This window comes from Perognathus longimembris, chromosome 8, assembly GCF_023159225.1.
Source record: "Perognathus longimembris pacificus isolate PPM17 chromosome 8, ASM2315922v1, whole genome shotgun sequence".
Classification (NCBI taxonomy): domain Eukaryota; kingdom Metazoa; phylum Chordata; class Mammalia; order Rodentia; family Heteromyidae; genus Perognathus; species Perognathus longimembris.
The window spans coordinates 51,378,340-51,403,818 of record NC_063168.1 but is presented as its reverse complement, the minus strand read 5'-3'; the positions used below and the strand labels follow the sequence as shown (position 1 = coordinate 51,403,818).

At 37.5% G+C, this 25,479-nt stretch overlaps 1 protein-coding gene across 9 annotated transcripts in view; it reads right to left on the bottom strand.

Moving 5' to 3' along the window:
* The window catches only part of Slc8a1 (solute carrier family 8 member A1), a 343,885-nt gene that overhangs the window by 48,562 nt on the left and 269,844 nt on the right, over window positions 1-25,479 (bottom strand). For 8 of the 9 annotated variants that reach the window (XM_048353061.1, XM_048353058.1, XM_048353057.1 and 5 more), the window contains 2 exons: window positions 5,868-5,971; window positions 2,971-2,988 (listed from right to left, as the gene is read on the bottom strand). In XM_048353061.1, coding sequence (XP_048209018.1) covers window positions 2,971-2,988; window positions 5,868-5,971 — 122 coding nt within the window. Of the gene's footprint in view, window positions 1-2,848; window positions 2,864-2,970; window positions 2,989-5,867; window positions 5,972-25,479 lie in introns of all 9 variants that reach the window. The other variant, XM_048353064.1, reaches the window with a different exon arrangement.

Sequence of the window (25,479 nt, the reverse complement as noted above, 5' to 3'; positions counted from 1 at the left end):
TGGTGGTTACTGAGGGCAGTAACTGTCTACAGGTGAGGCAAGTGTTGCGTGAGCCAAACCAGACTACATTTGATATGCGTGATTATCAATAGAGAATACTGGGTTCTTGCAGGGGTCTGGAAGGGAAGAGCCAGGTCCATCAAATGAATGCTTTCAGAGTTTGTATCATGAAACAACAAAAAGCACTTGGTGTTATGACAGTTCTTCTGGTGTTGAAGTCTATTAGTGTCAACAATACAACCCTGAACAAGCCATCTCTTCCATTTCCTACATATAAATTGAGGATAGTACCTGCTGTGTTGTTTGAAGGTTAGGTAAATGTAGTTAACCTGTCCAATACATTTTTCACCCCCTGAAAAGTCTGAAGGGTGTCATCATTATCACAGCAAGAGCTGGGATAACTAGGACCTAGGGTTTTCACTGAAGTCTTGATTCAACTAATTGTTAGACCTAGCTGTTGTGATCTCCTATCAAGATCTATCCACAACAGATGTGGGAATCATGAGACTTGGAGCTCAGTGACCAGCCTGCCATTTGCTTGCCATTTATTCAACTTGCGCAAGGCATTTCTCCTCTTGGAGATCCAATTTTCTCATTGTGAAATGAAGCAAATGTATATGCATTATATATTTTTTGGAGTGATGGAGGTGTTTCTGACAAAATTTTCATAGTTTGTTTCCTTAAAAAGAAGTCTACTGAATGACAATGATATTGAGGCAGAGTAATATTAACAGTATTATCACTGGATACTATATAACTTTAATTAGGGAATCCTATAGCTGTATGTTTAAGAAGTTCCATGTCTTCGCCATGTTGAGCCAGAATACTGAATTTTATTAAAATATCCACATTTATTTGCTCCAGTTTTCTCCTTTGGGAAACTCACTCATTTTTCCTTTATATGGAATTCATAATTATGGCATTTATAAGACAAGCTGGGGTTTGAATTGAAAATGTATCCCATGTGTAATTTCTAGATGCCGGTAGAAAGAAAGGGATTGGGAATGGAGAAACAAAACAACGCTGGGGTTTGGAGAACCATCACATAGTTTTAGAATAGAAGACCCTGAGTTTTAAATAAGTGATTTGGGGTTAGGGACTGATCTCTCTGAGCCTTTTCTCTTCCTATAAAAACAGTAAAAATCCCTAAGAATGGTAATAAGTGATGTTCATCACAAACTCTAATGAGCTATAATATGTAGGATATTGCATAACATTGGAAGGTCAGAGGGATTGAGCTCACAGATCCAAACAAAGGCTTTTTAATGAGACAAGGTCTAGAACAACAGATAAAGACTTACAAATTCCAGAGGTACTTTTAGTATTTAAATCTCTGCCACTAATAAGATCTCTAAAATATTCACGTTAGGTTATGGACCAAAGTCCTTTTCAATTTCCATACATCTGCTTTAAGTTTAGATGTTCACACTTAGCCATGCAAGTCTATGTAAAAGCTGCAGGCAACCTCCAAGGGCTGAATGAATTCTCTATTTTCTCTCCATCTCAAAGTCTTGACTTCAAAGTCTCAGACTTCAAAGAAAAACTCTTTAGGTTTTAAGAATACATTCCACTGTGTAGACACAAGTTTTAGAACTTTCTTTTGTGGTATCAAGTGTGAATATTGGGCATTCTGGGCAATGGAAAGAGAGACAGTATCTGGGTAAGTCAAAATAGACAGGGCAATGTAGAAATTGCCATCATTCTGGAATATTCTGTTGTTATAACTGCATTGATTTCAAGTATTTGGAGGAGATAACAACTGAAAAACTGGGATTTTAGGTTAAAGTTAGTTTTGAGAGAGAACTTGGTGAACTAATGTTTTGAAGAAAGTAAGTACTAGAAATGAACTGTTGACCTAGTCAATGATACAGAAATTCCTGCACCTGTTTCATAAATAATCTCAGTAATACAGAATGGAGAGAGATTCAGATGAATCAGATGTAAGGAATTGTATATACAAACCTTGTCTTGTTTCACATTTGTTATCGTTTGGAAGTTCTGGGATTTGAACTCAAGGCTTTGGGTTTACAATGCAAGCGATCTACTTAAGCTATGGCTCTATTCTTATTTTTAATGTTTTTATCCTTTTCAACTTTCTGGGTCTCTGAGCAATCATTTTGTCATTAAGGGTTGTGTCTAGAAAGAAGCAATTGGAAGCAACTGCCTGTATTCAGAAAGTTTCACTTTGGACAGGATCATATTGCAACTGTGTGTTTAGTATTTTACATTAGTTCTAGCTCTTGCCAGAGTCTTTTCATTACTAAGAATTTGGATATTTTCTTCTAAATACTTGTGCTCAGCTCTATGATTTTAAATTATGATATCTTCACGATATATTGGTATCCTTTGATATATGCACATGATAATTACAATAAGAACAATTTTTTTTTGGCCAGTCCTGGGCCTTGAACTCAGGGCCTGAGCACTGTCCCTGGCTTCTTTTTGCTCAAGGCTAGCACTCTGCCACTTGAGCCACAGCGCCACTTCTGGCCGTTTTCTGTATATGTGGTGCTTGGGAATTGAACCCAGGGCCTCATATATACGAGGCAAGCTCTCTTGCCACTAGGACATATCCCCAGCCCCAATAAGAACAATTTGTAAATTGGTCCAGTATCAAAAATGTGCACACAGTTTAGGCTTTCCATGTGAAGTTTCTTACAAATAAATACAACACTAAACACATATGTTGTTAAATTATAAGGGTTGTTAAATGTGTTAAATTAGCAAGAGCATACCACATACCCTGTGCCATAGTTAAATGTTAAAGCAGGTTATGGGAGATGTAGGTTTGGTTCAATATTTAGATTATTTGGTGGGGAGGGGATAGAAACTTTAAAAATTATCTTACCATACAGGTATTTCCCTTAATAAAAAACAGATAAAAATGAGAATTGTTTTCAGTGTAATGGTATGTTTAGAGTAAGATGGTACAAATAAAATTAGGTAACATTACATTTCAAAAATTCATACCTGTTAGTGTGAAGCCACCTAAAAAAGAAAAAGAAAACAAATAAATGTTACAATTTAAGTAAATTTCAAATAACAAAGGTCATGACATTCAGTGAAAACTTGAAAAATTTTTAGTTAAAAAGAACATGGAAACATCCATTCATGACATAATCATGAAGTCTTTTAAAATTATGAATTGAATGCACAAATTATTCTTAATTTACGTGCATATGAGAGATCACTGATCTTTAAAAATAATAGGATAATTTAAAGTACAATTTAATTGACCTTAATTAAAATGAAGCCAATGGTTCTAAACAATTATCTCACTACCCAATCAATAGACATAAAAATCAGAGAGTTATTACTGCATTACCTCACAGAAATGGAAAATAAACTAGGAAAATGGAAAGGAAATGTAAGAAGAAGGGAAATGCTTACCAAACTCATTCAATAACAGGGCTGTGAAGGAAACAGACAAACACAGAATAAGAGAACAGATGAGTAATGAAAGCAAGAGGAATATCAGCAGAAAGAAACTCAGGCAGATCTCATTACAGTGGTAAAAAGCCACTGCTACAAATCCTGGGTACACCTTGACAAAATGTAGGAATGGGAATAGTTCCAAATACATGATCCCAACAGAAATATTTTCAAATGTATTAGACTGTAAAAACACATTGATTTGTATCTAATTGTTTTAATTGAATAAGACATTTCTACTATGTATGTTTTTACATAATGTCTACAAACTATAGTTGAAATCTTGTATGAAGTTTAATCCTTGTTTTAAGGGGAGTTTTCCTTGTTAGTTATTGACTGGGCATTACTCAATAAGTACTGGGAAGTTTTAAATCACTAAGAAGCACAAGTATCACACATGTGAATCGTTAAGAACTGGCAAAATGTCCTATTATGAGACTTTGGTCCAAGGTAAATCTCTTTCTCTCTGGTCATTTTATTTGGGTTGTATTTTGGTCCCTAAGCGTTGCTTATATGATTAAAGTTCCTAAACCCCAAGAGTCCCAGGAATTGACTCTTATCTGTGCATCTTTATCAGTGAGTTCTTCATATTATTGGCTGGCCAGAACACTGCCAGTGGATGTAGGACCCCACAGAAACCAACTGGGCAGGGAGTGAGGGGGAGATCTCTTGATTTTTTCACGATAACTTTTAAACCCAGATTGGATTATAGCATTTCATCTTAGTGAAAGTCTCCTGAATCAATCTATCAAATAAATTATTTCCTTGGGAAATGTTCCTAGGGAATGTTACAATTACTTTTTAAGGTACAGTTTTCTCTCTCATGGTAATGGCGACTACAGGAACCATTTTTTTTAAGTCAATAATTTTATTGATAATGAGAGGAATCTAGTTGGTAGGATGAAATTGGTAAATGCCATCAAAGAACTTTAATTTATATTTTTCTAAAATGACAACTGAAAGAGCTGCATCCAATATGCTCTTCCCTGAGATAAAAGACAGCTCTTTGGAGGAATGCATTTGGAGCTAAGTGTTTTTTGCTTAGATGCTGATAAGACATTAAAAACAAAAACCTCACTTTTTTAAAGACATCAGCACAATTTTTTAAAGTGTCTATTTTTTTTTTGCTTTTTTCAAACTTATGAAGTGGTTATTAGATATGCTGCATCCAGAATAGAATGACAGAGAAAGGTGCATTGGAGACCAAAGGTTCCTGTTGCCATTATGAACTTGACTAAGTCAGGAATGTACCCTTTCTTCTAAGACCTCTGATAGACCCCCATGGTCAGAGTATCCACAAATTAGTCCTACATATTTGATTTTCCCACTCTATGTGTAAAAATGTAAATTTCCTGAGATGTGCCCCATCTACTCCAATATCACTAACTGAATACTATCATTAATAAGAACTATCAACAGGTAGGATCCTCACTTTACAAATACAATGATATCAGCAGGATTTCTTTTAAGGTGGTCACTGTCGAAGGATAATTATAAGAATTCCTAGTGAAAATTCAGAACAAAAGATTATGAGGCTGACAAAAATTTCCAGTCCTTCCTTATCAAATGTAAACTATATAACATAGGAAATGAAAGTGGTAAAAGGAATTGGATCCTTATTCAAATGTTTCTTAAAATGTTAAGTATGAGTTAGAAAAACTAATTATAAGGATATTGTTATTTAATTTTTCCTTTTTATTCTTTATGTTAAAAATTCATTAATTCTATCAGAATCAGAAGACTTTGGAGCAGGGGACTGGATACATCTTAAATGCTCACTAAAGAATTTTCTCTTACCACACCAAATAAAAATGATTTGACTATGGTTTTGCATATATTTTAAAATTTCTTATGTTTGGATATGAAAACTCCATTCCAAAATTAATACTAGAACATGGACAACATACTGCTTTATAATTTCTATTCTTATTAATTTCTTTTTAAAACTGGGCTCTCTAAATATTAATTGTTAAATTCTTTTGAAATGTATTATTAGCTGCAATTAGACTCATCTGCAAAGTAGGTACGAAGTAGTTTATTTTTTCTTTTTCTTGTTCTAGATTCACTGAGGTAAGATTGACAGGATATTAAATGGCTTTTATCACTAATATTTCTGTGGAGATTTAATAGTTGAACTCCAAAGAGCAATAAAAAAGGAACACGTTCTTTTGTATCATCATTTCTGAATTACTGAAATCTCTTCCAGTGTTAAATAAATCTGGTTGCAATCAAAGTTAGTCAGCATTTCAAAGAAAATGGGCATCATCTGGTGCAATTGTGAATTAGGGAATGCAGATGAATTTGCTAAATTTCAAAGGCAATGGAGTTTAGTACTTGGAAGCTGAGCAAGAGGAGAGAGTCAAGTGTGAGAGTAGGGAGACACAGAGAGAGAAGAGTACAATTTCTCGCTGGTATGTCTTTATATACTCTCACACCTTTCATTCCTCTTCTTATCCATATTGGTTCCTCAAGCTCAAGGAAGAATCTGCTCTTTTTCTCATATTCCTCACGGTCAAATAGTCTAATGGTAATGATCTTCCTGTAGGAACACAAGACAAAGGCAAAACGAATGGTTGGAGTCACACGCTCATGCTCTACATGTCCACCAAGCTGGATGTTACTGTGATGTTACAGAGGGAGAACTGGCAGCACATGGAACTCCGGACCTATGTAACAGGGCATCTTGAGTCCTCTCGGTTGGCTTCCCCTGAGTTTGCTGTGCTAAGGAATCCCTTGCACAAATTCTTCTGGATTTAGTTAGCAGACATTTAGCCATCCCAAATTGGAGTGATAAATTAGAAAAGTGGCTCAACTTTGACCATGTCTAGTGTCTGCATCAGCTTTCCCAGGAAAGGAGGCTTGATTGACTGCACTGAAAATTCATCTTTCTGACCTGGAATGTACAGTTGCCATCGCTGGCTGCCAGAGCTGCAGTCCAGGCCCACAGTACAGTCAGTGTGGGACTCATGCCCTGTTACCTAGGTGGAAGGATGTGTGCATGGTAAGTCATGTTCTGAAGAGTGCAGGCATCCAAGGAGGCACAGGCCAGCAGAAGCTGTTGGGCTTAGCCCTGGAGCAGCTCCCCCACCTTTCTTCTCACTCATCTCCACCAGGCGGGGCTCTCCAATTTCAAGGAAGAAGGTCTTGTTTTTCTCATATTCCTCATCATCAATTACCTTGACTGATATTGTTTTGCTGAAACAGAGAAGAATAGAAATTGACGAACAAGGGGAAGAGGACAGAGAAGGAATCTACAGAAGAGGAAAGCAAGGTTATTGTGGTTGCATAGCTTTCTTTCCAGGGCCACAGAACTAACTTGGAGAAAGCATAGAACTTAGTGCTCATAGGTTTATCGCCATCATGAGGGGGGAAAGCAGGAAAAACGAAACAAGCCGATAACAATAGCAAAGAAAGAAAAACATAGTTAATTGAATAAATGCCTTTCACTACTGAACTGAGCTGTGCTCCGGAATTGAGAACAAGTCAATAAATCACAACAAAATATTAACAGAACTTATCTCTGACTGGTAGAATCCTGGGCTGGTATTTCCTTCTCTGTGCTTTATTATAATCCAAACCTAATGATTTTTAATCAGATAATTTTATTAAGACAATAAATGTATAAAGTCGTTCCCTCCCCCAATCTCTCTCTCTTTCTCCATCCAATGATCCAATGTCCTAAAATGTTATTTCTCTCTCTCTCTCTCCATTCAATGTCCTAAAATATTATTCAGGTTAGTCAGATTTTTTTCTACCTAGACCACACAGGCAGCTTGTTCATGTTTTGTTTGCCTTTCTAAAGATGGAAACTGTGTCCTCAAAACAGCTGTTTTGAAAGTGGGGTGGCAATGGCAGGGGAGGGGGGACTCCTGAGGCTGTAGTTATTTTCATTCGTCTCAAAGTCAAATTCTGACTTGCACTAACTATGCTGTTTACATACTTTCACACTCCACGGACACAGGACAGTTTCAGTAGGCGTTCTTTTGAATCTAATTTCTAGACATGTTTTACCGTATGGGCTTAGGGCTGGTTCAACTTTCTTGATACTTGATGGTTTATAAACTTAATGTTGCATTTTTAATTATTACAGGCCTAAATATGTTTCATATTACAACTTCCTAGGAACTCTATAAATACAAATTTGGTTTTGAAAAGAATTAACATCAGCCAAGAAAATTTCTGATTAAAAACTTTAATTTTGGTGGAGTTTTCTAGGTCTTCTAGATGGAAATTGTTTTATAACTTTGTTTTTATTTTACTGATCAAAGCCATCAAGTTTCATGTAGACCTGTGCTTACTAAAGAGCATTAGTCTTCTTTAGTATGAAAGCAGCATAGTTAAAAGTTGTTTCTATGTTTCTGGATTTCCTAGCTTCTAAGTCAAATGTTTACATCTTGCTTTCTTGGCATAGAATTATAGAAGTGAGATCAAATGCTGGTTCTGATGATGTCTCATTTTTTTTCTCAGCTAAAGAACATTACTGCTTGCTAACATCCTAATATCTCACTCTCAAGATTCTGGAACTCACAAGTGTCTATTCTATCTCAAAGAGCAACAGTAGATGGCCATCCACCAATGAATGGAAAAGGAAAATTGGTAAATATACAGAACAGAGTTTTACTCCTTTATGAATGAGAACTGAATTAGGTAATTTAGAGGAAACTGAGTGGGAATGAAGATTGTCTTGTAAAGTGAAATAAGCAAGTTCCACAAAGACTAGTATTGTATATTCTCTCTCATACCTGGAATCTAGGAGAAAAAAGGACATGAATATAAAAGGGGGATTACTAGGAATGAGAAAGGAGAAGAGCAAAGCAATGAGAAAAGAAAGAGTAACACACAGTATGATCCAAGTATATACTATGCATTTATGGAAATGTCATGAAAGTCTTAACTTTAATATATGCTAACACAAATCACTTATTTTAGAAGAGATACTTACAAAACTACCAACAATATGACAAAGTTCAATTATATGCACAGAGTGCAGAATTCCTGCCTGACTTTTAGAACTCTTTTCTAGAATTCACCTATTTATTTTATACATACAAAAAAAGCAGCCTGACTTGATTAGATTGGGTTATTTCTTTGTTTCTCCATATCTGAAAATATGAAATATTAGAAGAATCCATCAAGAACAGACATAATAAGACATGATAATAAGTGTACTTTCTATTTCTGAATTTGATTATTTAATTTAGATCATAGTTATGCTATAAAACTTCACCCAACACCAACACCTTTTTTTGTTAGTGACACCTGTGCTCTATGGGTATCAATTTCCATCTTTCCCTCTTGCAATCTTAAGCTAAGTTTCAGATTTTTAATGCAAATAGTATCATGAGGCCCATGGGTACAGGAACACTGACAGGGCCTTGCCACTGTCCTCAGGACTGACAGCCCAATGATCATTATCAATGCACTTCATGGTGGGTCTATCATACTGGGATGCTCTCCATTGCAAACAGAGTGCTGTTGCAGTATTCTTACTCATATTACATAAAAGTATGTTCTTTATTTTTCTATTTTGTATTCCCAGCCCACATCTCACTATATGTTTTAATGGAGTAAAGAAAAAAGTGAAAAATAAATGTAAAAAAATAAAGAAAGCTTAGGCAAATGTTTGGAGTAGCTCTGCTAGTGAGTGTTTGCATAGAAAAGATACTGATTTTATGCCAAGAGGGCAATTGAACAGTTTATCAGTAGAAAAATCACTATTCACTTGGATTGTAACCCTTGGAAAAGATTTCAGTATTTGGTAACTGACCCAGGAAAGTGAAAAATGAAGAAGAAAAGCACATCTGCACTTTTGTTGTTACAAGTTACCTCATAAAGATGTCTAAAATAGATGGCATTTGCATAATAGCATATAATTTCAAAATCATTTGAAACAGAATCAATAATGCCACTGACAAGAGAAGCCATTAAACTATATATTGATTTCATTTCTTTTGCATAGTAAAGCTATTAATAGATAACATGATTATTAAAGGACATTTATCGGTCCTTAAGAGTTAGCTCCTTAAATCAAGAAAGGCAAAACCAGAAGGCATTAGAATGTTCACATTCTACTTCAGAACAGAATCATTTCTCCCACCAAGGAAAAGCAGCAATGTTGGAACTACCCAGTGTAATTTTTAAGGAAACACATCCCAAGGAACACACAACCCAGTCACCTTCTTACTTTCTGAAACGGAGTGTATAAAGATAACAGCTTCCAATCAATCCTTTCATCACAGCGTATGTTAGAGATAGACTGGTTTGGAGAAGATTCCAGTAAGTACTGTCTTGAATATCAGCAGGAATATGCTTCTACTTCTTACTGTTCCACAGGTAAAATGGAACTTCAATGACAAGAGGTAACTTTGAGGTCATCTGATCTACTCCATTGGTACAACTACCCAGGTATCTCATCTCCCTAAGAATACAGTTTCACATCAACTGTTCTGTTCTGTTTACCAGTGGGAATAGTCAGGTAGATGCTGTCATTTCTTCAAATGGACCGGTTAACAAGATCAAGGCTAGAGCAGTTTGGCAGATATAGTCTTTTATTCAACTGTAACACCTGTATAATTACTGCACTCAGAAGAATGAATGGAGAAACTGGTATCACACAATTTTCAACTACCATCATTGTTATAATGAAAATTCACTTGACTATGTTTTATATAACCCTTTGAAGTTGACCATTGTATTATAAAACTGTGTTTTCTGGAAACTAGCATGGAAGATACAAATCTTATGATAGCTTTAAAATATTTCTAAATGTGGCCAAGATTTTTATGGAAGTTCATTTCTGTCCCATTTCAAGAATAAAACATTAGTTAAGAAAGACTCAAGTTATTTAGTGGCCAAATACAGATAATTCCTTTTGATCTTTACAGTGCCTTTCATGTAATGGTAGAAGCCCAACATCTGTTACTTCACTTCTCAGGCTCTCTTTCTTATCTGATGTGTCTCAGAGGATGCCAACCCACGCCCTTCAAACAGACTGACAAGGCATCCTTGTAACTGGAGGTGAGTCAGGCAGTGAGAAAGAAAAAGAAGATAATGGCTTTATTAGTGGAAGTCGAAAAGAAAATTTCTCCCAAATATATATATATATATATATATATATATATATATATATATATATATTTTTTTTTTTTTTTTTTTTTTTTGGCCAGTCCTGGGCCTTGGACTCAGGGCCTGAGCACCAACCCTGGCTTCTTCCCGCTCAAGGCTAGCACTCTGCCACTTGAGCCACAGCGCCGCTTCTGGCCGTTTTCTGTATATGTGGTGCTGGGGAATGGAACCTAGGGCCTCGTGTATCCGAGGCAGGCACTCTTGCCACTAGGCTATATCCCCAGCCCCTCTCCCAAATATATTTTAGCTTCTTATTCTACAAAGGTAGTATCATGGTTCTTCTCTCTCTTGCTCTCCCTTTCATTTTTTTGTGCCATTTTTAGTCTTAATTTGTCTTTCTGTGGTTTCTTTTCTCTGTCACTGATGTTAGAGAAAGATGATAAAAAGAGGAGTTGAAGACTAGACTTTTTTCCAGGTCCTCACACAAAAGATTTAAAGGAAGATTTCACACAATTGGATGCTACACTTTTGGTTTGTATTTACCCCTCTTTGGGGGCATACCCAGAGGTTAGTAGGATGATGGGCACTTCCCATTTACTAATACATAAATCTTCAGTTATATGACCCACAGTCAGTAACCAGCTCCTTTACTTATTCAACTGTGCAATATTTTCATGAGTACTTTAAAGGATTCTAATCATGATTTAAAATTAATATGGAGGGACACTGTTTTATCTTTATATTCAAGACTGTATGAAGAATGGCAGCATGCTGGCTCAAAGAATTACTAATGTACTATATTGCATGATGGCTGCCTTATCAAGTTAAATCACTGAGAACAGAAAGGTTGAGTTGAAAAAAAAATGCCACAAACAAATAGGGATTCAGCAAAGATGAAGACCAACCAGCCAAACAACAGATAGAAGTGTAGAACCTTGGGCCCATCTCTGACACACCAAGTCAAGAATCTACACTTTTGTCAGGCACCGGTGACTCATGCCTGTAATCCTAGCTACTCAGGAGGCTGAGATCTGAGGATTGTGGCTCAAAGCCAGTCTGGCTAGGGTAGTCCATGAGACTCTTTATCTCCAATTAACCACCAGAAAACTGGAAGTGGAGCTGTGGCTCAAGTGGTAGAGATCAGGGACAGCACCCAGGCCCAGGGTTCAAGCCCCATGACCGACAAAAAAGAAAAGGAATCTGCACTTTTAAAAAGATTCCAGGTGACACTCGTGTGTGATGAAGCCAGGGGGGAAACTGGCAGAGAGGCATTTGAGTTATTTCCTTAAGCTAGATACCTGAAGAGGCTGCACATGCATTTCTGATGTGGCCGTGTATTAGAATCCCCTGTGGGACAGTGTCAACTGCAAATGCCTGACCTAACTCCTCATCAGCTAAATCAAGCTCTCTAATTGTGGGGACCCAGTATGAAAAGTTTTACAGTTTCTTAGATGATTCTTAGTCATAGCTAGGAACTGGCTCACAGATAGTTAGAAGGTATGTCCTTGTATGTAGAAGAGTGCATTAAATAGTGGGAAGAATGGTGAGAAAGTGAAAACTGCATTGTGGATGTAATTAGCAATGTAAGGTCGAAACAGGGGAGGCGCGCTGTGCTTTTTCCCCCAATGGTATTCTCTGGAGTCAGCAGAGTAGTTGTCGTTTTCTCTTTGTGAAATGCTGGTCTCAGTAGGCAACCTTAATAGCATAGGTGAGAAAACACCTTTTACATTCAGACAGCAGAGTTTACACTCAAGAAGAGTAATTTCCTTCTTGACAAAGTGATAGGAACTCTGGTGATATATTTTATCACAACACTGGCTATATCTAGAGAGAAGAAGAAACGAAGTGTCAACTGCCAAAGCAGATGGTAAAGCTTCCTCTCTGCTCCTGTCTCTCCAGAGAGCCTCTGAGCCTTATGAGTCAAAGGCCATGTGAGTAGAGGATGCACTCTTCTACAACTGAGCCTCACACTCTCAGATGCAGTAGGAGAGTGACCCAGGATTGACACACATGAACATGGTAACTTCTCTGACCACAGCAGGATGTCAGCAGGTGCAATGAGCTTAAACTATGATCTACAGGACACCTGATGTAAACAGAGGTTCAGGAGACATCCCTATGACTCAAAAAGACTCACTTGATCAAAAAGTGGACCAAGGATATACACAGGCAATTCTCCAAAGAAAATAAACAATTGGCTATAAGTAAGTGCATGAAAAGACGTTCTGTCTCACTAGCCATCAGTGAAATACAAGTGAATACTCATAAAGAGATGTCAAGTCACAACTCTAGAACGATAATGATGATACCCAAAAATAATAAGAGTGGATGAAACTATGAAAAAATTGGGTCCCACATTCACTACTGGTAGGAATAGAAAACTTTATAGCAGGTCACTTTGGAAAAGTCCTCAAATGTTTAAAACTAGTTACCATACAGGACTCAACAATTCTCCTCCTAAGTATATGCCAGGGAGAATTATAAACATATGATGCACAAGGACTTGTACATGAACATGCATAACAGCATTATTCATAATAGCTAAAATATGAGATTTTAAATATTTATCAACCTAAATAATTACAATCTAAGTATTTATCAACTGCTTACTGGATAAACAAAATGGAATATAATCACATGATGGGATATTATTTAGCCACAAAAAGGAATCAAGTATTATACATGCTACAACATGGGCCACATTTTATGAATAGTTTAAAGAACCCAGGCACAACACGTTGTATACTGTGTAATTCCACGTACATAAAGAACATAGAATAGCACAGTGTGATAGAGTATGCTAGTAATCCCACATACCTGAGAGGCACAGATAGGAAGATCATGGTCTGAAACTAGCCCTAGGGGAAAAATGCAAGACCCTATCTGAAAAATAAAGCAAAAATAAAAGTAAAAAAGAGTGGTGCATAACTCAGGTGGGAGAACATATGCCTCACAAACACAAGGCTCTGGTTTCAAACGTCTGTACGACTGTCCCCCCACCTCTTCACAAAAGGTCCAGAGTAGACAAATCCAGAGACAGAAAGTGCACTAGGGATTGCCTAGGACTAAGGGTTTGGGGTAAGGGGCAAGGTGACGGTTAATAGGTATGGGACTTCATTTCAAGATGATTTTTTTTTTAAGAAAAGTTCTGAAGTGGATTTTTATGAGCATTATAATTTCTGAGAGCACCCACTGAATTGGGTTATTTAAATTGATTTAATTCTATAGTATGTGAATTTAATCTCAATACAGCTGCTATTGGGGAATAAAACAGCGTTAGAATAAATCATAGTCTTTTAGAAAATGCTGTTTCCTGGGATGAGGGCGAAAATGTATGAATGGTTGGCATTTTCAGAAAGGAAATTCAAATTCTGCTAGCAATGGGGTGCTTCATGCCATGAGACAGAAAAAAAGCACTTACATTAAAGGTAAATATCTTTGTTGTGTCTGTCTTCCTTGCTGCCTGCCATTCGCTCCCTTCCCCAGGATGCAACCACACTCAAGGCTGTCTCCTCCAGTATCAAAGGCTATTGATGTTATTTTGACTTGCTAAGCATTTCTGGTGGTGTAACCTCAGGTGTAACCTGGCTTGCTTGGCTGGTCTCTTTTTCCCAAAGTAGAAAGCCTTATGAAAATGCCAGAAGCAACATTTCCTCCATGGTATTGGTTTAAAAGGGAAAGGACTATAATCACAGGTTAGGCGGACTGCCCTCGCAGAGTCAGTAGCATTTTTTCCATCAGTTTAGGCGGGTGTCTTTAGCTCCTTTATGGGCATTTATTCTCTCTACCTACAGAGAAGGATGTTTCTCTGGGTTGCCTTTGTATCCTCTGGTTTAAATTCCTAGTGCATTTAATCTCTCTACCTACAGAGAAGGATGTTTCTCTGGATTGCCTTTGTATCATCTGGTTTAAATTCCTAGTACATTTTAAACATTTTCTCCTCAATTTATTGGTGGAATGCTCGTTGATTTGGGCTTAGAGAAAGTGGAGAAAGTGAGAGAGATTTTATACACACACACACACAAACACACACGTACATATGTATAATTTATTTATTTTTTCTTGTTTTTTTTTTTTTTTTTGGCCAGTCCTGGGGTTTGGACTCAGGGCCTGAGCACTGTCCCTGGCTTCCTTTTGCTCAAGGTTAGCACTCTGCCACTTGAGCCACAGCGCCACTTCTGGCCGTTTTCTGTATATGTGGTGCTGGGGAATCGAACCCAGGGCCTCATGTATACGAGGCAAGCTCTCTTGCCACTAGGCCATATCCCCAGCCCTATTTTTTCTTGTTTTAAGTGACCCAAATCTATTCCCCTCGAACACAAATAATTCCAATAAGAACAGGCCACTCTTCATATATTTGTACCATACTATTTTTGCAGTATTTTCATGTTAGTGGTGAGACACGGTAGAAACCGATTCCTGTGGCAAATTTGCTTAATATCCCATGCTGCAATGGTCACAGAAAACGGTCTGCCTCATGACTGAATCTACTCATTCTATGGTTGAAAAGATCATGTGACTCTCAGACTACCTGGGTTCAGGTCTTGGCTCTGCTTCTGTCTAGTTGAGTATGTGGGTCAGCTTTGGCAACTTCCTACCCATCAGTGTAATGATTTATCAAGTGAGATCAGTGTGTCTCACTTCACAGTGCTTATAGTGCTCATGGTGCTGCCATGACCCAATCATGGGTAGCATCATTTAGGAAATAGAGACAAGGAAATGGAAAGATCAGATAATATAAAACATATGAAAATTTTGTTAAGGAAGGGCTACAAAATGGAAAAAGGCACTGTTGTCAAGACTGCAAAGCAGTTTCTTATTTTGACGTTCTTTTGTGCTATCCTGTTACTGGTGGACAGATGGTGGAGACTGGTGTCAGGAAATGTTCAATGGAATAATGAGTAGTACTCCCGAAATTCACTCTCACAATTCGTGTAATGAGATCCAACCCCACAACTCTGAACTCAAGGAAGTAAGGAGGTCGGGAGCTGCTACGTTTCTTTTCCTGGACCCAGCTCTGCCAGATCCCCATTCACCACCATCGAGATAACCGAGGGTCTGAAGGCTAACTGTGCAGGAGCCTGACAGTACTATTCTGTCATTTGAATGGACTCCAAGGATGAGAGTTGCTAAAGTAGCTAAGCTAAGTAATTCTCCAGGAGGCCTTGTCATCCATACCTGATCTCTGCCTTGTCAAGTGGTAATTGAAATCATTGCTTCAGGCAATGTGAGGGCAAAAGACAGCTAAAATCCTGTTGTTCCAGGGAGACAATGGGGAAGGGGTTAGAGACCACGAGAGATGGAGTTTTCCAATACAACTGTGCCCTATTTTATTTTCCTCTGCTCACTTCTGAAAGGGAACGACAACTAATTCATGTTTCAAAATGTAAAGCAGGAACACATACAATTGTTCTTTGGTCTTTCTCCCTTTAGCACTCAATTGTCAGCTTCAGTCTATGATGATAAGTTGGGACATGTCTGGAATTGGGACATTTGGGAGGCTGAGACAGAAGGACAGAGAATGAGAGACCAGACTGGGCTACAAAGAGAGACTTAGTCTCAAAAATAAGTAAATAAGCAAAACAAACACAAAAAAATTCTAAAAATGTGAGAATCACTTAGAAAGCTAAGACAATAATCTATAATCAGAGTTGGTACTTCAGAAAAAGCAAAAAAAATCTATGAATTACCTTTTCTTTCTAGTAGGCACAGCTGGCTAGTTGAAAGGGATACTGTCAGGGTCCAACTGTCCCAAATAAATATCAGCTGGATATTCTAATATCCTACAAAGTGCTATCCTATTATGGCAAGACACCAAAAAATTATAGGAGAAATGTTTACTAGCAGAAAGTGACAAGAGCGCACTAAAACTTGAACATAGTTTGTGGTAACATAAAATTTCTCTCTTATGATTTTACATGTAGTCAATAAACTTCAGTCTTAAGGAGAATAAACTCCTAAGGATCCTGGGTTTGTTTCCATATATGTATGCAAAACAATTGTAAACTTAGTGAAAAAGAAAGTGAATCAAGCTTTGGAAACACCATGATTAAAATATGTCAAAGCAGACCTTACATCTATATGTTGTTGTTGTTTAATACTGATGTGTAAATTCTGCTAGAGGTACACTTTTAACACAATGATGTAGGATTCTCAATTTCTTGTCTCTCTCTCTCTGTGTATGTGTGTGTGTACCAGTTCTGGGGATTGAACTCAGGGCCTGGGTGATGTCCCTGAACTTTGCTGCTCACAGTTAATGCCCTACTGCTTGAGCCACAGCTCCACCTCTGGCTCTGGTGATTAATTGGTGATATTAGTCTCATTCTCTCCATTGAGACTTTTCTTTCTGGGCTGACTTTGAACCACCATCTTCAAATCTCAGCCTCCTGAGTAGTAAGGATTTCATGTGAGCCACTGGCACATGGTCAGCATCTTAAAACGGATATTGTTCAGTGTTAGAGCACGTAGGAGTGTGCAAGTCCCTGAGTTTCACTCCTAGCACTACCACCACTAAGAAAAGTATAACTTATTTTTAGGATTAGAGATCTTAACTGTGCTTTGTAAACACAGATTCTCAAGAAAATTATTTTCACAAATATGCTGAGGATAATGATAAGTCTATCCTCTCTGGGAGATGTGGCCAGACAATGGTGAGTTCAAAGTCAGCCTTATCTACACAGTGAGTTGCTGTCTAATAAAAAATAAAAGTATTTTGTGGCAAAGAACATATTTCCTATAAACTGAACACGTAAACACCTTAGGTGCGGTTTAAAAAACTACCATCAGTCCTGACTTTGCCACTGACTTTTATAAGGATTTAGAATGAATGTATTCTGTCAGATTTCAAAGAGAAGGTTGCTTTATGGTCCCTTTCAAAAGCTTCCTTAGTCCTAAAATATTATGAGCATTCTTTCTTTTTGGACTTTTCCCCCAGAGATTATTTCTATCCGTGGTCTTTCCTTCTTTGTCAAGTTTCTTTTACATAAAGTAAAGCATTTCCAAAGAAAACAATAGAAGGATTTCACTGTTGGAGTGTTACAGACAATAGCAAGAATATGCTGAACCCACCTCTGTTAGAAAGAGGCTGCCTTTCAAAACAACACTGAGAAAGGAACTGTGCTTTCCTAAGTCTTCCACTTCGCATTCTTGCTTTTGTCTCTTCCCCTCCCCATCTTCACAGCTACAAAATATACACTGGCAAACCAACCTCTCCACATGCATTCTTAAGTTAATTAAGTAATTTGTAGCAGTGAGGACTGAATTTACAACCTGAAAACACACTACCAATGGAGCCATACCCCAAGTTCCAAGTTCCTTGACTCTTAGTGTGCTTTTTAGACAAGGTCTCTTACTTTTTGCTTGTGTGGGCCTGGGGCCATGGTCCTTCTACTTATACCTCTGAAGAAGTAGGGGGCTATAGGCCTGCACCACAATGTCCAGCTAAAATAGTCTTAAGGACAGATGCCAGATATTTTTTTTTTTTTTTTTTTTTTTTTTTTTGGCCAGTCCTGGGCCTTGGACTCAGGGCCCGAGCACCGTCCCTGGCTTCTTCCCGCTCAAGGCTAGCACTCTGCCACTTGAGCCACAGCGCCGCCGCTTCTGGCCGTTTTCTGTATATGTGGTGCTGGGGAATCGAACCTAGGGCCTCGTGTATCCAAGGCAGGCATCCTTGCCACTAGGCTATATCCCCAGCCCAAGATATTTTCTTGAACATAGCTAAATTAAGTCAATTCAGCAGTGAATTGATGCTGATTTGAAATGTCACATTTCCATTCCATGGCCAATATTTTATTACTGCTTCACATTAGAACAGTCTGGGTTTAAAATATGTTTTCACTTTAGTTTACTCTTTCACAGTGGAGGCCTGTGGTTTATCAAAAATTAAATAACAAATAAATATATTTATTGACTATCCATGGGACATAAGGTTGGAAAGGCAGGTTTGGCTCTTTTTCCGACAACTAAACAAAACTCATCTCACCTGGGAGAAATGTCCATCCTTATTTATGTGAAGCCTTACAAACTGTAAGGGTGAACAATATTTTGTATTAGTAAGTTTGTATCCCATGGGTTCTTTCTCACTAAATTCAATTGGAAAAAACAGTGCATTGTTTCAGAACAATGTGTGTTCTTTTTCTTAAAACTTATTAAGATAAATACCAGTTCACTGCCCAGAATGTGCAAATCTAGAAATGAAAAAATTATTTCACGAACAATTTTATTAGTAGAGATTACAGATGATTCATTTTGCTGCATCTCAGTTTGCTCATCTGCATATAGAAGAGGTGCAACAGGAAGATTTCTCTGACCAAGGATTGACAGGTGGCTCTCTCGATGTGACATTTGGCAATTGTCTGTAGTCACTTTAATGAAGTTGCCAAAATTGTGATATCTATTTGCCATTTTTCTATGGATGAGATACTTGGGTTTAAGTCCTTTAGGGGTGGGTGTTGCTGAGATCTGAAGACCAAGTTTCAGAGCCAGCTTGGCAAACAAATCTGAAAGACTCCATGTCTAATCGACCAGCAAAACGTTGGAAGTGGAGGTGTGGCTCAAGTGATAGAGGGCCAGCCTTGAGTGGAAAGGCCAAGGAAGAGCACACAGTCCCTGAGCTTAAGCCCCAGTACAAGCACAGTCTTCACAAATGCTTGGGCCTTTCCTCAACTCTTTTTTTTTCTTTTGCTAGTCTTGTGGCTTGAACTCAGGGCCTGAGCACTGTCCCTGGCTTTTTTTGCTCAAGGCTAGCACTCTACTTCTTGAGCCACAGCACCACTTCTGGCTCTTTCTGTTTATGTGGTGCTGAGGAATCAAACCCAGGGCTTCATGCATGCTAGGCAAGCACTCTACCACTAAGCCACATTCCAAACCCCTTCCTCAACTCTTGATATGAATAGTTACCTCCTTTATCACCCCGCCTCCTAGACATTGTTATCTGGATTCTGTCATATGACAAATTTGTAAGTTCAGTTTTAAAAGTAGAAATTTTCTCCTTGGCCAATTACCACCTTTCATCTTGTTTCATTGGGGAAATAGCCAGGGTTCATCTGCCAATGTGGTTTACTATCTTGCTAAATCCATGTTTGCTACCTCACAATTCAATTTCTCTTGCTAAGTTATGTGAACACACCAGTGTTTAAAGCCTTTCAGCTAATCATTTCCTTCATTCCCTAATTTCTCATCAACATAGCATTAGTCATTTCCACTCAAATTCAGCCCTTGCCTTCTCAAAAACTCCATTTTCTGGTTTAGAAGAAAAAAAAACAACCTCTCAATCCTTCCCATGGTTATCTCCCTGTTCAGTTCTCATTACACAGATGAGCAAACAAAGATTCAATGAAATTAACCAATGTCTCAAAGCTAGTGTGTGCTAGAATCAGGATTACAACTCCTCTAGAGACTAAATCTGCATCTGGCATTTGCTTACTGTGCCATTATTTTCTTTTCTGAGGCTGCTGAAATCCAATGTATGCATTGTTTAGGGCAAATCTTTCCTTTTCCCCTTCTCTTCAAGGACAAACGGATGCTGGCATCAGACACAATGCACTTTTTTGTTTACTTTTGGTAATTAACTCATTTTTACCATTGTCTGTCATGTTAAGGGGTGCTTTATAACTTGAATGGCTCAAACAATGGATATATGGACTTCCTTTTGCTAAAGACAGATATCAAAGGGGTGTAACTATGGAAGGAATCCACTTGGCAGCAATGTGGCAAGCCTGAAAGCATGCTAGGTCTAGGTCGCATGTCTCTCTATGGGATGCTTCTTGACTTTCTATCACACAGCTAAAAATTAACATTAATAAAAAGCTAGAAGTGGAGCTGTGGCTCAAGTGGTAGAACACTAGCCTAGAGCAAAAGAAGCCCAGGGACAGTGCCAGGCCCTGAGTTCAAGCCCCAACACCAGCAAATGAAATGAAATAACATTGATAACATCTGCAAATAAATAACCACTACCAAGAAAATATCAAGGCTATGCCTCTTGCTTTCTGATTTTGCCTTCTACATCGTGATTTACTGGCTGTGAGATCACACTGAACTTTCACTCCAGCACATAGGTGAATGTCTGTCTTCCATGAGCATTTTTCATTTGGTTTTAAATCTCATCAAACAGATATCATTTTGGAGCTCATATTCTTAGTAGAAGGAATAGTTGGAACTTTACAGATAAACACCAAAAAAAAAAAAAGAACAAAAAAACCCATTTAGTTGTTTATTGATCCCAGTAATTTAAAGTTTAAAATCAAAATTAGCTCAACCAGAATGGAATTTATTGGCTTTGAAATGAAAATGTGTTTTGCTTCCCCCCCTCTCTTTTTAATGTTATATTGCTTGTTTATAATGGAAGTTTCCCCTACTTAGGTTTTATAGAACCACAGCAGGTTTACAGAATGCCAAATAATGACATTGTGTAAGAAAATTGAACCACTGGACCAAACACAGTGAGAAAGTACTTGGTGAGCAATTCTTGGATTAATTACAGGCTTCTTTCTGATAAGGCACATTTAAAGTGCACACTGATTATAGGGGGAAAGGTGTAAGCAGGATTAATTCTTTTTTCACTTGATGGTAGATCACGTGTTCAGTTAGCAGTTCAAACGGCAGATTTTCATTGTTATTAAAGCTTTTGGCCCAGATTTCATCTTACAGAGAAAGGTCATTGTTATTAGATCTTAGGTAATTTTGTGGGAAGTCTAACATTGGTTTCAAGAACAGTATGAGTTGAGAGGACACAGAGGATCAAGCTTTGCATTTCCTATACTGATTTAGCTCTTTTAGCAATATGACTTTGCCAAGTTACTTTCTCCATATTACATCAACTATGAAAGAATGTTTTATGTAATATTTAATAAAATGAACAAAATACAAGGCATCTAGAAACTTCTCATAAAAAGCATTATCAAATGTAAGGTGATTTCATTATTAGTGAACATCTTAATCTTTGAAGTCTCCTGAATAAAACAATCTTTTCAGTAAACTGAATATTTCTGAGCTCCATTCTCAAGTATATATGGGGCATTAGTATATGAATATTGAAATAATAATTTGGGAAGTAAGAGTTTTCTTTGTGAATGGAAAAGCAACAATACATGATATCTAACCATAAATGTCATTTCTCTATATTACCATAACTAAAATCTTTGGGAATTATACCAGCAGATATATCTGACTGATGGAATACATTATCAAGTATTTATTATGGTAACTCCCTTTCAATTTTATGTTTCTGTCAATTTTAATCATATAGAATTATACTCAAATTATATTAATTATAATATACATGGAAGCCTAAATAAATGGGCCAAGGAACATTTTGTAGTATATGACAGTATATTAATTATAATGTACATTATATTAATTATAATGTACTTAATAACCAAAACAAATGCGCTAATAAAGGAAAGCTTTGTAACCTTTAAGGGAAGGTCTAGGTGTTGAATAAATCCTCTTAACAGAAGTGCGAGTTTCCCTTTTTATGTTATTTAGAGCAGAATATGCTGATAAAGTTATTTATGAGTTTTCTATATTAACTTGCTTTCTTGGTACAGCATTTGGTACACACCATTTCTACTGAGTTACCTTTGAGCTTGTAGAATAGTCAAAATCCTTATAATTTTTACTAAATTTCTTTCATGATGTCAGACTTCTGGAGATAGATATTCTAAGGTTGGTGAGACATAATAGAACTGAATAGAGTCTTCAGCTTGCATCTCCCCAGGCAAGCCCTTTCAGCCCTTTCAGCAAGGCCATCCACATTCAATAGTAACCATGGTGCTATGGGATAGAATAGCATTATGCACTTGTGCATTTTTAGAGACAATGAGCACAGGCCTGCCACCTGGTATTTGCTTATAGTTGTTTGTGACTGATGCAGCTGAGTATATTGTCACAAGTTTGTACTTGAGTTTATGCAAATCCATCAAGGTCTTTTAGATTATATATATATATATATATATATATATATATATATATACATATATATATATATTTTTAGCAAAAGGCAGCCTATATATTTTTAGATAAAAGGTTCCTGGGTGTAGGCTTCAAAAAGAAACCAGGAGCAAAATGAATGATGGATATGTGATTCAAGCTCCTGGTGTGGACCTAAGAGAGAAGGTGTATGAAGAAGCAACATGTCCAAGTCATAGAATAATTTTTCCATTTTGCCATTCCTTCCTTTTTCCAAAGTCGTCGTTTTGTGTAAGTCATTCTAGGTGTTAGGAATAAAAGTTGGGTGAGTTCAAAGCTTAGAGTATAGACAGATCCATAAATCAAAGATTACATAGCTTCATGTGAGTAGGGACTGTCTGGTATGGGAGCACAGAGGATGGGAAACTTTACAAAAAGCAGGAATAGTTGGGCTGGGTCTTAAAGAAAGACTACAGTTTTGTAGGTCTATGCAAAACAAACCAAGTGAGAGGGGAAATAATTCCCACAAAAAGCAAACAAACTTGGTGCAAGTGATCAGGAAACTGAAAGAGCCTGACATGGTTAAGCAACATTGGGTTCTACCTGAGTTGTGTTTATGATGTGCAGGGATGTTGTAGAGAGTTGATGGGAGATGGTAAAGAAAGAGAGCTTGAGGCCATATGGGCACAATTTCTAAGGAGAGGAAAATAGGCCTTTTACCATGTTTAAATTTTATTCATTAGAACATTCACTCAAACTCTGGAGTAGAGCTTACATTGTATTAGGATAGGAAAAAAGCACAGGAAAGGGGGCCATGGACTGGTAGAATCTGATTCTTGTCTCTATATTAAGCATCATATCTCAAAGAAATATTTGGCCCCTCTAGATCTCCACTGTAGATCTGTCAAAGCTGAAGAAAAAAGAAAGTTGCTCTCAATTATTTTCTGCAGTTTTTCCTATAGGAAAGTTTGTCTGTTGGTATGAGAAAACAAATTGGAATGCCACAGATAGCTCTCTTTGAGCTCTTCCATTAGCTCGCAAAAATCAATTTCTTATAGCAAGATGGAATAGTAAACTACAAAGTTTTCCTGGAGAAAACACCACCAGGTTGCAAAACTGACATGATTTGCATGACCAGAAAATGTAACTATCTTTCATAAACTGTGATCTAAACACATAGGTTTTTTTTATTGTTTTTTTTTTTATCAACATGGAGTGTTTTTGGCAAGTCTAATGACAACATGATATCTGGGCATATATGTTACATATTTAAATAAACTTGTCAGAAATGCAAGTCTTGGGTTAATGAATGACATGTAAAATGGCTCTGGCATTACTTTATCTTATACAGAATTGGCAGGGGAACTGAGTAGAGAGTTATAACCAAAATAACGTAGTGAATTGGAAAATTACAAGCTGAAGTGTAGGAAAGGGTAAAAAGAAAATCATCCTACTGATACAGAATATAGTCACAGATGATTTTTGGCAACTCAGGAGAGAGAGAGAGAGAGAGAGAGAGAGAGAGAGAGAGTATGTGTGTGTGTGTATGTGTGTATGTGTGAGAGAGAGAGAAGAGAGGAGAGAGAGAGAGAAATACACAGAAAACAAAGAATAAAATACCCAGAGGTAAATGATGATATATAGCTATTTAATATTACAGATAAATGAGGGCTAATTTTATTCATGGCAAGCAGGAGTAAAATGATACTGACTCCTCATTTCTTTGTGTTAAGCAGATAGAAGCAGAGTGATGTGATGGCAAAGAGGACAGAGAGGATTCAGTAGCAGCAGTTAGTGCCATGGCCCTAAACCAGCTGATTGCAATAGATGAAGAGACTGAAAGAGGCTAAGACTGGAAGCTGATCATAGAGACAAGAAATGGTTGGAATGAAATGGATGCCAGGGAAACTATACAAAAGTGCAGAAGGTGCATTCCAAACTAGCACCCCAGGAAGGGGAGGGAAAGGGGATGGATTTGGGTAGGAATGTCATAATGCATGGTGGGTTTCAAAGGAGATGGCAGAAGGAAATGCAATCATAGACTGAAACGTGGGAGGTAACAAACAGTGCAAGAAATGTACCCAAGGCCTAACATATGAAACTGTAACCTCTCTGTACATCACTTTGACAATAAATAAATAAGAAAAATAAAAAATAAAAAAATGGATTCTCACTTTATATCAAGAAAGCACACAGGCCTTCATTCATGTTGCCTACGCAGGCATTCTTCCACTTCAGATAAGGTCTTAAGGTAATTTGTGGGCTAGTCTTGGCCATGATCCTCCTACCTACCCTCCTCACATAGCTGGGATTATAAGCACATACTACCACATCTAGGTTGTTTATTGAGATGGAGGTCTTGCTATCTTTTTACATGGGATGGTCTTGAATTACAAGCCTCCCAGATCTCTGCCTCCCAAATACCTACCATAGCCAATTCCAATTATTCCTGTCTTAATCCTTACATTTAAACAGCTCATGAAATTTATACTTCTCCATGGAGCTTTCTTTGATTAGGCATTACATTCAAGGAATAATGTGTGTGTGTGTGTGTGTGTGTGTGTGTGTGTGTGTATGTGTGCATGTGAATGTGTGCATGTGTGAGCTAGTCTTGGGCCTTAACTTCAGTGCCTGGACACTGTACCTGAGCTTTTGTGCTCAAGGTTAGTGCTCTACCACTTGAGCCACAGCTCTATTTCTGGCTTGTTCGGTGGTTAACATATTGTATATAAGAGTCTCACAAGACTTTCCTGCCCAGGATTGGCTTCAAACCGTGATCCTAAGATCTCAGCCTCTTGGATAACTAGGATTATAGGCATGAATCACCAGTGCCCGGCTTAGGTATTGAAGTTTAATGAGTGAATTTTCTATCAAGTCTCCACTCACACAATGATCAGTGGTAAAAGTCCATTTATTATCTTGTAACTACTATAGAAGTAATTACTCTAAGCAGAAGTCTACAGAATATTGTGCTGGGACAGATCAGTTTGTTCTATAGCCTGTATAATTCCCCTTAGAGGATGGCAGGGGAATGCTCCCAATCCATATCACGTACCTCAGTGGCTGCAAATAAAA